General features: G+C 41.8%; 2 protein-coding genes across 2 annotated transcripts; both read right to left on the minus strand.

Annotated features, from left to right (window-relative positions):
- Positions 1 to 894: 894 nt before the first annotated feature.
- Positions 895 to 3,268, minus strand: LOC109521841 (protocadherin beta-16-like). The gene is made up of 3 exons (XM_019879913.1): positions 2,980 to 3,268; positions 1,903 to 1,995; positions 895 to 1,810 (listed from the first exon to the last, which is right to left on the minus strand). The coding sequence occupies exons 1-3, from the start codon at positions 3,266 to 3,268 to the stop codon at positions 993 to 995; spliced, it is 1,200 nt and encodes a 399-aa protein (XP_019735472.1). The 3' UTR covers positions 895 to 992.
- A 6,660-nt stretch (positions 3,269 to 9,928) lies between these two features.
- LOC109521840 (protocadherin gamma-A2-like) lies at positions 9,929 to 12,933 on the minus strand. The gene has a single exon (XM_019879912.1). It carries the CDS (start codon positions 12,734 to 12,736, stop codon positions 10,316 to 10,318), a length of 2,421 nt encoding a protein of 806 aa, XP_019735471.1. The 5' UTR covers positions 12,737 to 12,933; the 3' UTR covers positions 9,929 to 10,315.
- Between the last annotated feature and the right edge of the window lie 2,062 nt (positions 12,934 to 14,995).

The raw sequence follows: 14,995 nt of genomic DNA on the forward strand, positions 1-14,995 counted from the left end.
TTTAAATCAACATACTGTCGGCCTCCTTTGGTAATAATTCGAGCTTTACCTGCCATGAGTCTCCCCAAGTCCAAGCCCAAATCTCTCGCAATATTTCCAACAAAAGAGCCTTCCGCCTGCTCCTCCGGTATGGAATAGCGAGCCTGTCCACTCGCCGAGCGCAGCTCACAGAGACAAAGAATGGCAAACAGTGTGCGCCATCGGCCGATGACGGCGGGCATCCACACACAATCCATCGTGAATTAATAATAGATATATAAAAACACAAGGATTGATGCCTCAAATAAAATCAGGTGATCCTCAAACCAAAAAGACAAAAACAAATCCAACAATCCGCCGGACTAGTCTCTTCAAATGGTGAGCCGTCCGTCGTATTTCTCGGCAACGCAGTTCTCAAGGAGGGGAAGACTTAAGCACAGAGTCGTTTCATTCATTGACGTGTCACTAGCGGCGCTCAGAGTATTTTCTCAGTAGTGCAACTCAGCATCAATGGCGCATATATAAAAATGATATGGTGTGAATAACAAGCGTGCGTGGGGAAGCAAATATGAAGAAGAAATGCATGAGGGTAAAGAACTTTGACCTTAGTGCTGCAGTAATGTAAACTTCCTTGCGTTAAGTCTTCAAGACCAAAAAAATCTTAATAACAGTCAAAATAAATACAAGGTTATCAGTTTGACCTATGACTTAACAAAAAAAATACATATCTGTAACACATTTACGTTTATTTAATTGTATGTGTTCCACGTTACATGTTATTTTCAAATATAAGCAACAGTTTACTGAAATTGCAGATATCAACCAGTAATTTTGAATGAGTATCATAACGAAGAGGAGAAAGTCATTCATGCAAAACCATCATAATCTTTAAATTGAAAATGCATCGTTCAATGATAAATTTGCACTCATTTTTAAAATATGGAAATGACTGACAACATTTTTGACACAATCTCTAGGATCTCATTTCTGACGTCAAACAGTGAACAAAATATTCAGATGCCGAGAAAACAAACAAAAAAAAGACTCACCAAGGTTGACGTCTGTGAGCAGTTTCCTGATACCTGCTTGATCATTTGTTGGACGTTAGCATCAGCTCCATCCACGCTCACTAAACTTTGACTCATGGCTTGCATGTTCTTCATGTCACTTTTTCTGGAGTCGGTGGTCCTGCACACCTCGTAATTGTACACGTGCGGGAGAGTCCCCGTCCCCAAAGTATCCGAGTATCGTGGTGGGCAATATGGAATGACAGGCAGGTTAGGGTGGTAGAGGATGCGAGACTGTCTCCATCTGTACACTTTGACCGATATGATAAGCAGCAAGCAGGTGATGAAGAGGAAGGAGACCACCGCCAACGCCAAGACTAAGTAAAAAGTCAGCTGGTCATTGTACTCCTTGTCGTGCATGCTCAAGTCAGTGAACTCTGACAGCACTTGAGGGAAGCTGTCGGCCACCGCCACATTCACAATGACTGTCGCTGAACGAGAGGGCCGCCCGTTGTCCTCCACGACAACAGTCAGTCTTTGTTTGACAGCATCTTTGTCAGTCACTTGGCGGACAGTTCGGATTTCTCCGTTGTGGAGGCCCACTTCAAACAGCGCCCTGTCGGTGGCTTTGTGCACTTTATAGGAGAGCCAGGCGTTCTGGCCAGAGTCCACGTCCACGGCCACCACTTTCGTCACCAGATAGCCCACATCTGCTGAACGCGGCACCATTTCGGCCAGCAGCGAGCCGCCCGTCTGTACCGGGTACCAGAGAGCGGAGGGGAGCCGCCATCCTGCGCTCTGACAATAAATATCAGCTCTTTGATCTGCTCGTAGTCATATGAGCGAGCTGCACTAATAACTCCGCTTTCTGCATTCACAGATACAAATTCACTAATCGATCTTCCTCCGATTTCACTCTGCTCCAACATGTAGGAGACCCGAGCGTTCTGGTTTTCATCTGGGTCTTTGGCACTTACGCTGAGCACAGAAACACCTGGCGAGTTGTTCTCTGCAACGTTTGCACTATAAATGCTGACCGGAAACACTGGAGCGTTGTCATTCACGTCTGACACTTTCAAATTAAAAGTCTGTTTCATGAAAAGGGGAGGCGAGCCTGCATCTGACGCAACAACCGTGATGTTGTACTCTGACACACTTTCACGATCTAAGTTATCATCGGTCATCAATGCAAAATAATTTCTCACATTGGTCTTGATTTTAAATGGAACGCGGCCTTCGATTACGCACCTGACGTGACCATTTTCTCCCGAATCTTGGTCTTTCACATTAATAATACCAAAAGTGGTTCCTGCCGGGGAGTCTTCTGACACAGGACTCGTAAATGACATCACATTTATGACTGGGACATTATCATTTAAATCCATGACCTCTATTTCAACTTTTGTAGAGTCAGCAAACAAACCTTGATCCTTTGCTTCAACCATGAATTCTATTGTTTTGTCTTTTTCGTAATCTATTTGTTTTACGACAGATATACACCCCGTCCTCTCATCTATATAAAACATATCTGCTATTCCTGAATTTAGTTTTGAAAATGAGTATGTTACAATTCCATTTGAACCACTATCAGCATCAGTGGCATTCACGGTCAAAACGATCGCACCTTTTGGTGCATTTTCAATTAATTTCGCTTTATAAATTGTTTGATTAAAGACTGGAGCATTGTCATTCGCATCTTGAATAGTGATATCTATATTTACTGTACCTGATCTCTGCGGATTTCCCCCGTCCACAGCCAACAATTTTAATGACAGCCACGGCTGTTCTTCTCTGTCTAAAGCTTTCTGAAGCACCATTTCTGCATATTTTCTCCCTCCCGGACTGACGTGTTGCTTCAAAACAAAATGATCGCTCGGTGTTAAAATGTAACTCTGCAGACCGTTTGCGTCCACGTCAGCATCGTGAGCATTCTCCAAAACAAAACGAGAGCCAAGTGCAGCCGACTCGCTTATTTCAAATTCTAAATGTCTACTTTCAAAGGTGGGAGCGTTGTCATTCACGTCTAACACTTCGATGGTTACCGGATGCAATTCCATGGGGTTTTCCAATAAAATCTCAAAGGTGAAGCTGCACGGCGTCACGTCTCCACACAGCTGCTCTCGATCTATCCTCTCATGGACAACCAGCAGCCCTTTGTCCGCCCTCAGCTCGGCGTATTGGACGTTCTCGCCGGTAACGATGCGGGCGCGACCGGAACGGAGTCTTTTTAGATCCAAACCGAGGTCTTGGGCCACATTTCCGACAAGCGAGCCTTTTTTCATCTCCTCTGGGATCGAGTAGCGGATCTGCGCCTGCGTTCCGTTTAGAAAAAAACACCAAAAGACAAAGAGGCAGGCCGGCCGTCGCCCAAACCATCGTCGCCGTATTCCACCGCTGAGATAATTATCTTTAGACTCCATGTCAAAATAAAATGTTATCAAATAACGATTAAACTGAATTAAGAATTAAACGAAAATAATACAGGCGTATTCAGATTTGCGCTATTTCTGCTCAAGGGTTGTACGTCTTTCACCTCAAGATCTCTCGTGAGCAATGGCAGTGACAGAAGAGGGAGCAGTACTGCGTCACGCAGCACAGACATGTTTATTTTCCATTTAACAGCGCCCCTTAGAGGCTGATGCGTAAAACTTGGTATAGTTAGATTCAAAAGTTCAAATAAAAATAAAATCCTCTTCCGACGACGATATAAAAAGTACTTCCGAAACAATTTCAAGCCTTTCTTGGTTTCGTCAAAAATTCTATTTTGCAAAAAAAGTCAAGAGTCATCAGTCAATAAAATGGCATCATTGTGAGGATAAAATATGCACCAAATTTGTGGAAGGTCTGTTGGCAATGAAAGAACTATACACGTCATGATAATTATTTATTCTGTGTGAGCGCAGATCAATAATTCCACAGCCTTCCATGGCTTTCGCTGTACTTCAGCACCATGGACAGAGAAAGAGAACTCGAAGTTGTCAGGGTTTACGTCGTTTTGTTTAAACAACAGATTCAATATCAGTGAAAGTAGCAGCTAGTGTTTTCTATTGTCATAATTGCTCCCCATTGAGCACACAGCAATGGAAAACTAATAAAATACAAGACCAACTTTAAATAATAAAAGAAAGGGAAAATAAAAGGACTCCAAAATCACAGAGTTATTGGCATGGTATTTGCTGACATGAACTGAAACCTTTGTACTGGTCTCTCTCCAGAGTTGTATTCTTCGACATGGATGCACTGCTGCTTACTCACGGCTTCGTGAGAAGGAGACTTCCGTCCATGCAACTGTCCGGAAATGTCTCAATAAAATGCAACATAATAACAATAGATGGTAACTTTGTGCAATACAGTGTTATATCTATGGATTATCATGGGAGCGGTGAAGTAGCACCATGGGAGGTTCTTGGGTAAGAGAAGAGACGGACCACACAATCTTGGACGACAACCTTCTCAGCCAGAGCACCGAGCTGCACGGGTCTACCAACATATGGCTGTAAAGCATCCACAACAGAAACAAGAATTATGGCTCTCTGGGATTTTGGTGGCTCGTCACTGTCTGTTGCTACTAATATGAGCGTGTGCTCGTGCTAATGTCAAAATGACAGTCTTGAAAACCCTTGTCTGCACATGAGGGATTTACTGCTTCAACTTAATGTATTAAAGATGTGCAAGCAGCTTACTTTTGTGGAATTAATTGATAACACGAGAAATAATGCAAGGTTGTGTCATCCTTTAAACCTCTCTCCTTGCATTCCTGCTTCATTTTCTACTGATTGTGAGAGCTTATTCCTATTTTCTTTAACTTTCCTCCAGTGGGGAGTCCATTATAGGACTCTGTCCTTGCGCCAATGCTGTTTTCATTTGACATGCTCCCTCTCGTTCAGTTGTTCAGCCTTTTCAGGAAATAAATCTATTTCTTTGTCAAATCCAATAACGTTACCCAACTCAACACCCTCCATGAGTGGTCTTGTTGCTCTAAAACAGGTATGTCCAGCTGTGGGCCTGGAGGGCTGCTGTCCGATCTGTTTTCCAGCTCTCCCGGCTGCAACGCACCTGATTCAGATGATCAGCTCATCAGACAGCTCTGAAGCAGCATTAGAATGATCCTGATGATTTGAATCAGGCAATGAGGACCGAGTTTGGACACCCCTGCTCTCAAAGAATGAATGCCCAAAATGTTTTCGAATTAAATCATGACAAACCTCAGTTCTTTTAATTGGCCTTGAAAACGTTGTCAATTCTGCTACACAGTTTATTGGCCCACTTCAGCAGAACATTAAATCACCTGGTAATGTCAGTATCATCTTTGACCAGAACAAATATTGGACAGTCAGTCACTAAACTTTTGTGATGGGAAAATGAAGCTTCAAATTTGTTTCACGAACCAGTTGGTGTATTCTTGACTCCTCTAGATTGCACTGTCTGTTCAACATTGAGCTGAAAGCACACTGACTTGCCATTTCTTAAGCCCCTTTATTTAAACCAACAGTGCCATCTAGAAAAGTAAAAAAAAAAATACAACTGGTTCATGAAGAAAATTTGAAGCATCATCTTCCCATCACTACTTAAATGTTAAATTGCGAAACGCCAGTCCTGCCTTCTGCAGCTGAGAAATATTGCCATCGAATAGGACCTATTTTGGCCCCTATCTGTCTCAGTTTTGCATGTTTATGTGCTTATGAAGAGCTTAGTATGTTTTCAAATAAGCTATATATTGTAAATAAATATATATCCATTCGCTCACTCACTCACTCATTCACTCACTCACTCACTCACTCACTCACTCACTCACTCACTCACTCACTCACTCACTCACTCATTCTGCTTCTCCCACTGCAAGTCACCCACTAATATCAGCTCTGCGTATTCACCCACGTCTGCTCCATGCATTGCATTGTTTCAGAATAAAGACATTGTTAATGTTTAAGAAACATCTTTTTGGGGAGTTTATTCCCAAATCGGGATCCAAGGCACTATCAAGCTAAAATGCAGTGCCCCGGGTGTTCATTCGGTGATATCCATCGAGATTAATTTTTGGGAACAGCTGGAGCATGATTGTTTACACCTTGTATCTCGATGGTGATGGAAAGTAATTCAAGTGGATCTTCCAGGACAATTTTCGTAAAGCTACACAGATATCTTATTTTCAGTCTCAACTCTCTCATTGGCAACGAGGTGTTCTTTTATTTGGCCTTAGTACAACATACTGGCGGGCTCCATCAATATAACAAGCCAAGCAAGTGTTCAGAAACCCCCATTTTCATATCCAGTCTACGTCCTCATTTCTTCTTGAATGGAACAACTGATTTTTCTTTTGACTGTGGCGATAATGCAGAAAAAAAAACACAAGTCACTCCAACGCACCTTTAACATGTCCATTGTTGCTGGTGAGAAAGAATAAAAAATACTGAAGTACCCTTATAATGTCAAAGTATTCATGTTAAATAATGTTCACACAAGCTCATGTCAAATTCGGCGACATTATGAAGTCTCTTCCAAAAACAATACTTACTTTAAAGGTTCATGAACTGTTCGAGGTGCTTTCAAAGCTGATGCAACAGCACCATCAGCTGAGATAAAGTAAAACGACACATCAAGCAGTGGTCTCATAATTGAATGTTGTGGAAAAGTAAAATAAATGTAAAAAAATATGACCATAGTGTGAATCTGTTCCACCTCTGTGACAACAGACAGACAGACAGACCTATAATATAGATGAATAGACGATAGATAGATAGCTATTGGACAGATCAAACAGCAGGGACCCACATGGTAAATGGGCTGTCACTTGTGTTTTTCTACCTCGGGTACTCAAAGCGCTTCATACTGTTACCTCATTCACCTACAGATGACGCAGCATCAGGAGCAATCGGGGGTTCAGTATCTTGATCAAGGACAGTTTGACATAGTCTCTACCACTGAGCCATGCAGCCCCATCAACATTGAATGGAATTAGTATGAAATGAACAAGAGGCCATACAACTATAATATTGATGAATAGACGATAGATAGATAGCTATTGGACAGATCAAACAGCAGGGACCCACATGGTAAATGGGCTGTCACTTGTGTTTTTCTACCTCGGGTACTCAAAGCGCTTCATACTGTTACCTCATTCACCTACAGATGACGCAGCATCAGGAGCAATCGGGGGTTCAGTATCTTGATCAACATTGAATGGAATTAGTATGAAATGAACAAGAGGCCATACAATGAAACTGCCCTGACCTCTCATTAATCTGTTTTCAAACTTGAGCTCAAAAAGGCAGCCATGGCAGTGCCTTAAAATGCCTGTGTGTGTGTGTGTGTGTGTGTGTGTGTGTGTGTGTGTGTGTGTGTGTGTGTGTGTGTGTGTGTGTGCGTGTGTGTGTGCTCCATTTCAGCATAATGCTGCAGAGCACAGCCTTGTACAGATCATGATGGCGCATTATTTAGGTCGAGTCTGCTCAGCAACAGCGGGCAGAGTTATTAATATTCATGTAGCTTACTCTGGGAACACATTTCGTCTCAGCAGATCACTTTTTCTGCATAAGTTACATGAATGCAAAGGGTGACATACAGGCTATGTAATCCTTGTGTTGGATTGATTCTGGTCTGCATAACATGACCAATAAACATGTTTGTTGGCACAGTGTCTGATGTGAAGAGGCAGCTCAAGCCAAGAGATTGCACAAATGGAAACACATTCTGGGTCAACTGGTATCATATTGATTGTGTCAGCTAATCAGTGCTTTTGATGAGGGTGATGCTTGTGTGATATGTCACAGGAGTAGAGTGCATGTGAGTGCTGAAATAATTGAAAATGAGCTTACCTGTGCGTCAACATTGGAAGGTTCATTGAAGGAGGAGGCCAAAAGAAAAGAGAAAGCAAAAAAAAAAAGTTAGTATTAAGCCCAATGATGACATTTACTTTAAGCAGTAATGTTGTGACATGAAATGGCACAGAGACAGAAAAATCACAAACTGCGGGAGTGGGAACATGTTTTTGATGCCCTTAAATTTTAAGTGAATAAAATGTAAACAAGATCAAAGTTTTATATGAATATTTATGTACACAGCGTTGATTACCCCAAACCTGACGTGTTGAAAATGTGCTGTAGAGGAAATAGAAATTCCACCAATGCTTTTATGCACATCAGTGTTCCCCCACAAATATTTTGATACGCTGAAAAAAATTGAGCCCTCCTACACTCTTCAAAAAAATATTTATTAATTACCATGTGCTAAAGGTGGAAATGATTTTTTGGGAGAAAACAGAAACAGTTCCAACCATTCACCCAGCTATTCAGCTTGTCATCAAGCTCCAATACAAGCCTCGTGTAGTCATATAGTACAGTATGGATGTGACACAGACAAATCATAAATTGGTTTTAGCAATCCAACCATGGCTAAATGTGGAGCACATGTGCCAGCAACAACACGGCCACATATGATAACAACATATTACTCCGCTTCACTACCTTGGCGCCACATACGTCAGTAACACACACACACACACACACACACACACACACACACACACACACACACACACACACACACACACACACACACACACACACACACATACACACACACACACACAGCATTAATCTGCCGTATTTTTCTTGAAGCACTGACTTGACAGTGAATGTCATCATAATAGTTGTGGCTGCATGTGTGTAAATTGTGTCTACTTGTACCTTGGTGAAAGGAGTCCCAAATCAAACATTTTGTCTTTTTCTTTTTTGGACAAAATCCAAATTTATTTCAAGACTTATTTAGATGCTAAACCATTCCATTACAAAGTAGTATTCAAAGCATAACACAACAGATATTGATCATCGTTGGGTGAATTATTGATGGTCACAGGTCACAAAAGCAACAGCACTGACCTGTGCGAACAAGAAAAAGATAAAACAAAAAGACCTATACTTGCTAAAAACTGAACATAAAATCAGCAGGGGTAAAAACACATCGTCTCGTTTGCATTTTGAAAGAACGAGGAAGAGTTTGGTGAATTTGAAATCACAAGCTGTATCGTGCTGGTTACGAAACGTTTTACACGTCTGGCACTCACATGACACAAAAGATATTAGACCATCATAAATGAGAGAAAAATAGAAACAGAGCAAACAATTGGTGCAGAAATATTGCAACAGATATCTCATCCAGTAATGAATGAATAATAAAGCCTGACTAGCATTACAAGAAAAGGTACTATTGAATTTAATTAACAAACACAAAACAAAGCAATTATCAGCTATCATGCTCATTTGACACTATTTCAGTTGTTTGTTTCGCACAATTATTTCCAAGTTGAATAATTCCATGCATAGATACAAAACATAATTACAAACATTTAACATCATTAAAAATACTGTCCTTTATGGTGTCATTTTATTCATTTTAATGTTGACAGTTTGTCATCACAACCTACACTCACTGCCCACACCACCTGCACAATCTAACGTAGCAAAGTTTTTGAATTTGCAATACTTTTATTTTGCTTGCAGTTTATAAAGTTGCTGAATTGTACTGCATCATCATGAGCCCGTGCATAGTTTAGGATCAGAGATTACTGTAAATACATAAATAACATTACAAATGTCTAACACCAGAAGGTGAGTATACTCAATTGAGTATCCAGTGAGTGCATTTAAAAGCCTAAAAACCTTTTTTTTCACCATTTTTTTTCAAAACCCAGAGAACACAAAAAGTCAACACATTCCTTAATAAGGCCAGGTTTTAGACAAATCATTTCAAAACTTTATCTACCTGTACAACGCAATTAGGGAAAACAAATCATGAGAGGAAGTAAAAATCCATCCATCCATTTTCTAATCCGTTTTATCCTCACAAGGGTCGCGGGCATGCTGGAGCCTATCCCAGCTGTCTTTGGGCAGGGGGGTGGGGGTGGTGGGGTGGGGTTGCTAGCCAATCGCAGGTAAAGAAAATTAAACACCGATATTGTTGTTGCATAAGTGTGCACGCCCTCTGAATTGGGATGTACCTGTGTTCAGAATTAACCACTCAGATTCAAACTCAAATTCAAGGGGAGTCCGCACACACTCGCGCACCATTTAAAATGCCTCTGATTAACTTCAAATAAAGTTCAGTTGTTCAAGTACACTTTTCCTGGCATTCTTCTCCGTTTTCTGGCAGAAGCCTGAAGGTTTTGTGCAATCACTGACAGTCATTTCAATTTCATCTTGTAATTCCCTACACCTTGACAAGTTTTGAAATGATCATCTTGAGCTTATTTTTCATCAAAGAAAACCAGGCATTTGAACAGGGGTGTGTAGACTTTTTACAACCACTGCATGTGCAACCATTGCGGACAGTTTTTAAGTGACCACATAACAAGGATGAGCGGGACCAGCCTGAACCTTTAGAGTAGATCTTTCTGCACTGATTCGCCTAAGGGTGTTCTTTTGATAAGCCGCACTCCTTTTCTTTAGCGTGTCAGTATCCGTGTTAGAACCGAAGCGAAAGTCACCTCTCCATGAGCCGGTGGTCAGAAATGGATCATAGCGATCTTCTTTCAGCAATGTCCCACAGCGACTAAAATCGGTAAAACTTGGTGGATAATACGTTGTCGGGAAAACAGGAAGACTGGCAGCAGTGGAACGGTACACATAACTATGGCGACAAAGCTTGAAATAAAAAACTCCAATGATTAAAAGGATTAAGAGGAAAGAAACGGTGAACAGCGCAATAATCAAATAGAGCCTCAAGTTATCGCTGCCCTGAGATTCGTCTGCCAGCTCAAAGAGTTCTTGTAGAACTGGCAACCCCTCGCCAACGGCGATACTAACTGTCGCCGTGGCAGACAGAGCTTCTGGCCCGTTATCCATGACCACGATAACAATTGTTTGCTTCGGTTCATCAAGCTCCATAAAGGCTCGCGTGGTTCTAATTTCACCTGTGTGTAAGCCCACCATGAACAGATTGGGCTGTGTTTCTTTGATTATTCTGTAAGACAACCACGCATTGTGACCCGAGTCTGCGTCTACAGCCACCACCTTGGTCACTAAATAGCCTCTTGGTGCTTCGAAGGGAACTATGTCCTCGGCAATGAAGGCTTGCACAGGATATAGAACAACTGGCGTGTTGTCATTTTGGTCGACAATAAAAACATTGACGGTGCAGGTGGTGGTGAGTTGGGGATCGCCTCCATCTCGGGCCTCCACCTTGATTTGGAAGTGAACTGACTGCTCGTAATCGAAGAGGCGCGATGTGAAAAGCTCTCCCGTTTCCATGTTCATGGTAAGAAAGGAAGAAACTTCCGGATTTGTCTCTTTTGGTATTTGGTAAATTAATTTAGCATTGGATGCATCGTCCATGTCCTGTGCCATTACTTTCATAACAAACGTGCCAGCAGGTTGGTTTTCCAAGATGTTGGCGGTATACTCGTGTTGGGTAAAAGTTGGAGGGTTGTCATTTACATCAGTCACCACGATGGATAAAACTTTTCTGCTCTCCAGTGAGGGAGAGCCTGAGTCAGTCGCAGTGATGGTAATGTTATACTCCGATTGAACTTCTCTATCTAGCGCCGCAGCAGTCACTAGCATGTAATAGTTTTTCACTTCTGACACAATTTGAAATGGGACATTGTCAGGAATGGAACACGTGACGTGTCCGCTATTTCCGGTGTCCATGTCATATATATTGATGAGGGCCACCATCGTTCCGGGTTTGGAGTCTTCCAGTATGTTCGCAGACGCCGACTTGATTTCAATCACAGGTTTGTTGTCATTGACGTCAATGACATCGATGATGAGTTTGCAGTGGGAGGCCTGGCCGCCTCCATCTTTAGCTTGCACATCCAACTCGTGAGTACTCGCCTCCTCGTAGTCAAGGACACCTGCCACGCGAACTTCGCCATTCAGAGGGTCAATGTTAACAACTCCTCTGGTCTTGTCCGTCAGGTGACTGAAAGAGTATGTTATCTCCCCATAAAGGCTGTCATCCAAGTCTGTGGCATTCAGTTGTGCTACTAAAGTCCCTGTGACAGAGTTCTCGGATACAGATGCTCGATAAACCCTCTGGCTGAAAACGGGGACATTATCATTGGCGTCCAAAACCCGGATACGGATAGAAGCAGTCCCAGTTCTGGCTGGACTTCCCCTGTCGATGCCATTGATTTTCAGCACGTGTTCAGCTTGTGCTTCTCGGTCTAATGGCTTTTTAAGAACAAGCTCTGGATATGCATTTCCATTTATTTGGGTACTTATTTCCAAGCCAAAATGCTCATTCGGGCTGAGTTTGTATTCACTGACAGAGTTCGTGCCCAAGTCTGGGTCATGCGCACTCTCCAGGGGAAAACGTCTCCCGAGAACTGTGGACTCCACCAAATCAAGGTTGATCTCCTCTGCGGCAAACACTGGAGTGTTGTCGTTTATGTCTGCAATGTCCAAAAGTAGACTGAATGCTTGAAGGGGCTGCTCAAGTAAAAGCTGATGCTGGATGGTGCACACGCTTCCTTGTGCGCAGAGCTCCTCTCGGTCGATCCGTTGGCTGATCAAAAGATTGCCTGATGACAGGTCCAGTTCACAGAGCTGACTGGCTCCGTCTGCAACAACACGGGCACGACGAGCACCGAGCTCCCTCGCCTCCACACCGAGATCTCGTGCAATGTTCCCAATTACAGAACCTGGCTGCATCTCCTCTGGTAGGACGTAACGCACCTCTCCAGACGACACGGAAAAAATCAGACAAAAAAAGAATAATTCCTTCCAATGTTCAAAGTTGATTCGGTGGTCCATTTTTAGAGATTCTCTCCGGTGCTCATAAACCGTCAAAAGATGAGCTAAACTCTAAACATGCTCCTGAAAATATCGAAATGAAAATTGTGCTGCAATCCAACGCTTCCCTGCTTCTCTAGCCGAGTTACTCATGCTCTATTAGGGAAGCTGTCAGCTTGGATTCTCTAGTCTCATTTCATCTCTCCCTCTTTCGCTCTCTCTCTCTTCCCCGCTCTCTCTCTCTCTCTCTCTCTCTCTCTCTCTCTCCCTCTCCAAACACCCACACATGCATTTTTTTCTATGCCTCCATCACACACACACACACACACACACACACGCACACACAGACACACACACACACACACACACACACACACACACACACACACACACACTTTTCTCTCTCTCTCTCACACAAACACACACACACACACACACACACACACACACACACACACACACACACACACGCTTTTCTCTGCCTCCATCACAAAATCACGCACACACAGACACATGCACACAGCCTTCAGCTCTCACCCAATGCTCCAGTTTCACTGACACAGTTACAGAAGAGCACGCCATAGCTGACTCAAATATTCTAAGAGCGTCGCCACGAGGCCGAGTGGAACAATTACAAGAGAAATGCAGTGGGAGTGCAACACTGAGCCTACTTTAAGGTCAAAAAGACTTCAGAAAATATTTTATCCTTGGCCATGTATAAGGTGACAGGTAATTTTCTCAAACCAATAAAATATAATAAACAAGATCAATTGCATGCCAGAACTAATGCAATGAATCCTACAGAAAAAATATTTAGATGATAAAATATTCAAAAGCTCTCCTTTCTCTCAAGAATTAGCTATAGAATAGCTGGATAACTTACTTATTTTATCCATCCATCCATCATCCATGGTTATTCCTGAAACTCAACATTGTTTTTACCACGAATACATTGAATGCAAATATAAAATATCATTATAAGTGTGTATACATGAGAAATGCATTCAGGCCCCATCACACTGCATAAACAGTGGATATACAAAGTCTCCACACACCACTTCAAATGTCAGGTTTAGCTTTTTGTGACATAAAAAGTGAGACCAAGGTTAATTATTTTTAAATCTTTTCCACCATTATTTTGACCGACAACCTGGTGGGGAAAAAAAAACTGCAAGAAGTATAAACAAACCTTTGATGAACCTCAAATGTTTTTTTGTTTTTCTTGTGGTTCTTTCCTGACCACTTGTTCCCACATTTGTGTGGGAGAGTTCAAATCAAATGTGTCTTTGCAAAAAAAATAAATCAATAATAATAATAATTAAAAAAGAAAAGGGGGGTGGGTAAGTTTGGCACAAATGCAACACTGCTAGTTATGCATACTGGTGAACATTTTTTATCTCAGTTGTTTACTTTTATTCTGCCTTGCTAAAATACTTGCATTTTTTAAATTGTGTTGTACAGGTCATGTTAATGGTGCAAATAAATAACAAAATAATTAAGCTTAGTCTTGTATTTTTACATCACAACAACTTGGCATTCGAACAACGTTTGAAGACTTTATTTAATAGAAACAGTAATTATATTAATGGTCAAATGCCTGGGCGAGCCCACAAGACATGTAATTGTGAGCACCTGAACTGTAAACTTTTCGCTTTCGAATATAAAAAAAAGCAATTCAGATTCAGAGCCACAATGAGAGACTTGCAGCCATTTCACGCATGATTATTATTTTTTTAACTGACATTGTGAACAAAGCACATATAAATAAAAAAATTCGATATGGAAGTCAAGTTGATCCTGTTTTACATGAAGCCAACTTTAGTACAAATTTTCTCAGCTCAGAATTGAAAATTGCTAAACTGTAAGTGCATTTCTCAAAACAATTTGGACAAATAGCAAAACACCATGGTTCCCCTGCAATAGCCAATTTCTTTCTGAACAGCCTTAGTACATGTCACCGAACTTGTCAGTGACATCAGAATAACACGAAATTGTGTCATTGTGTACGGATAAACCAGACGAATTGCTCAGACATGTTGTCAACATTCAACAGTGTACTCCGGAGGAATGTTCTGATGTATACTACGGCTAAAGTTCTGATGACCGATGATTCTATACAGGAAGTTACATCTTTGCGAATGTAGACAATTGAGTGCAAGAGCCTGGGCAAGATTCACATGTCACAATTTGTTGACAAACTATGTCATCGCGATACAGAGATGAAAAGACACACACACACACACACACACACACACACACACACACACACACACACACACA

The sequence above is a fragment of the Hippocampus comes genome, unplaced genomic scaffold, assembly GCF_001891065.2.
Source record: "Hippocampus comes isolate QL1 unplaced genomic scaffold, H_comes_QL1_v1.1 scaffold1929, whole genome shotgun sequence".
Classification (NCBI taxonomy): Eukaryota; Metazoa; Chordata; class Actinopteri; order Syngnathiformes; family Syngnathidae; genus Hippocampus; species Hippocampus comes.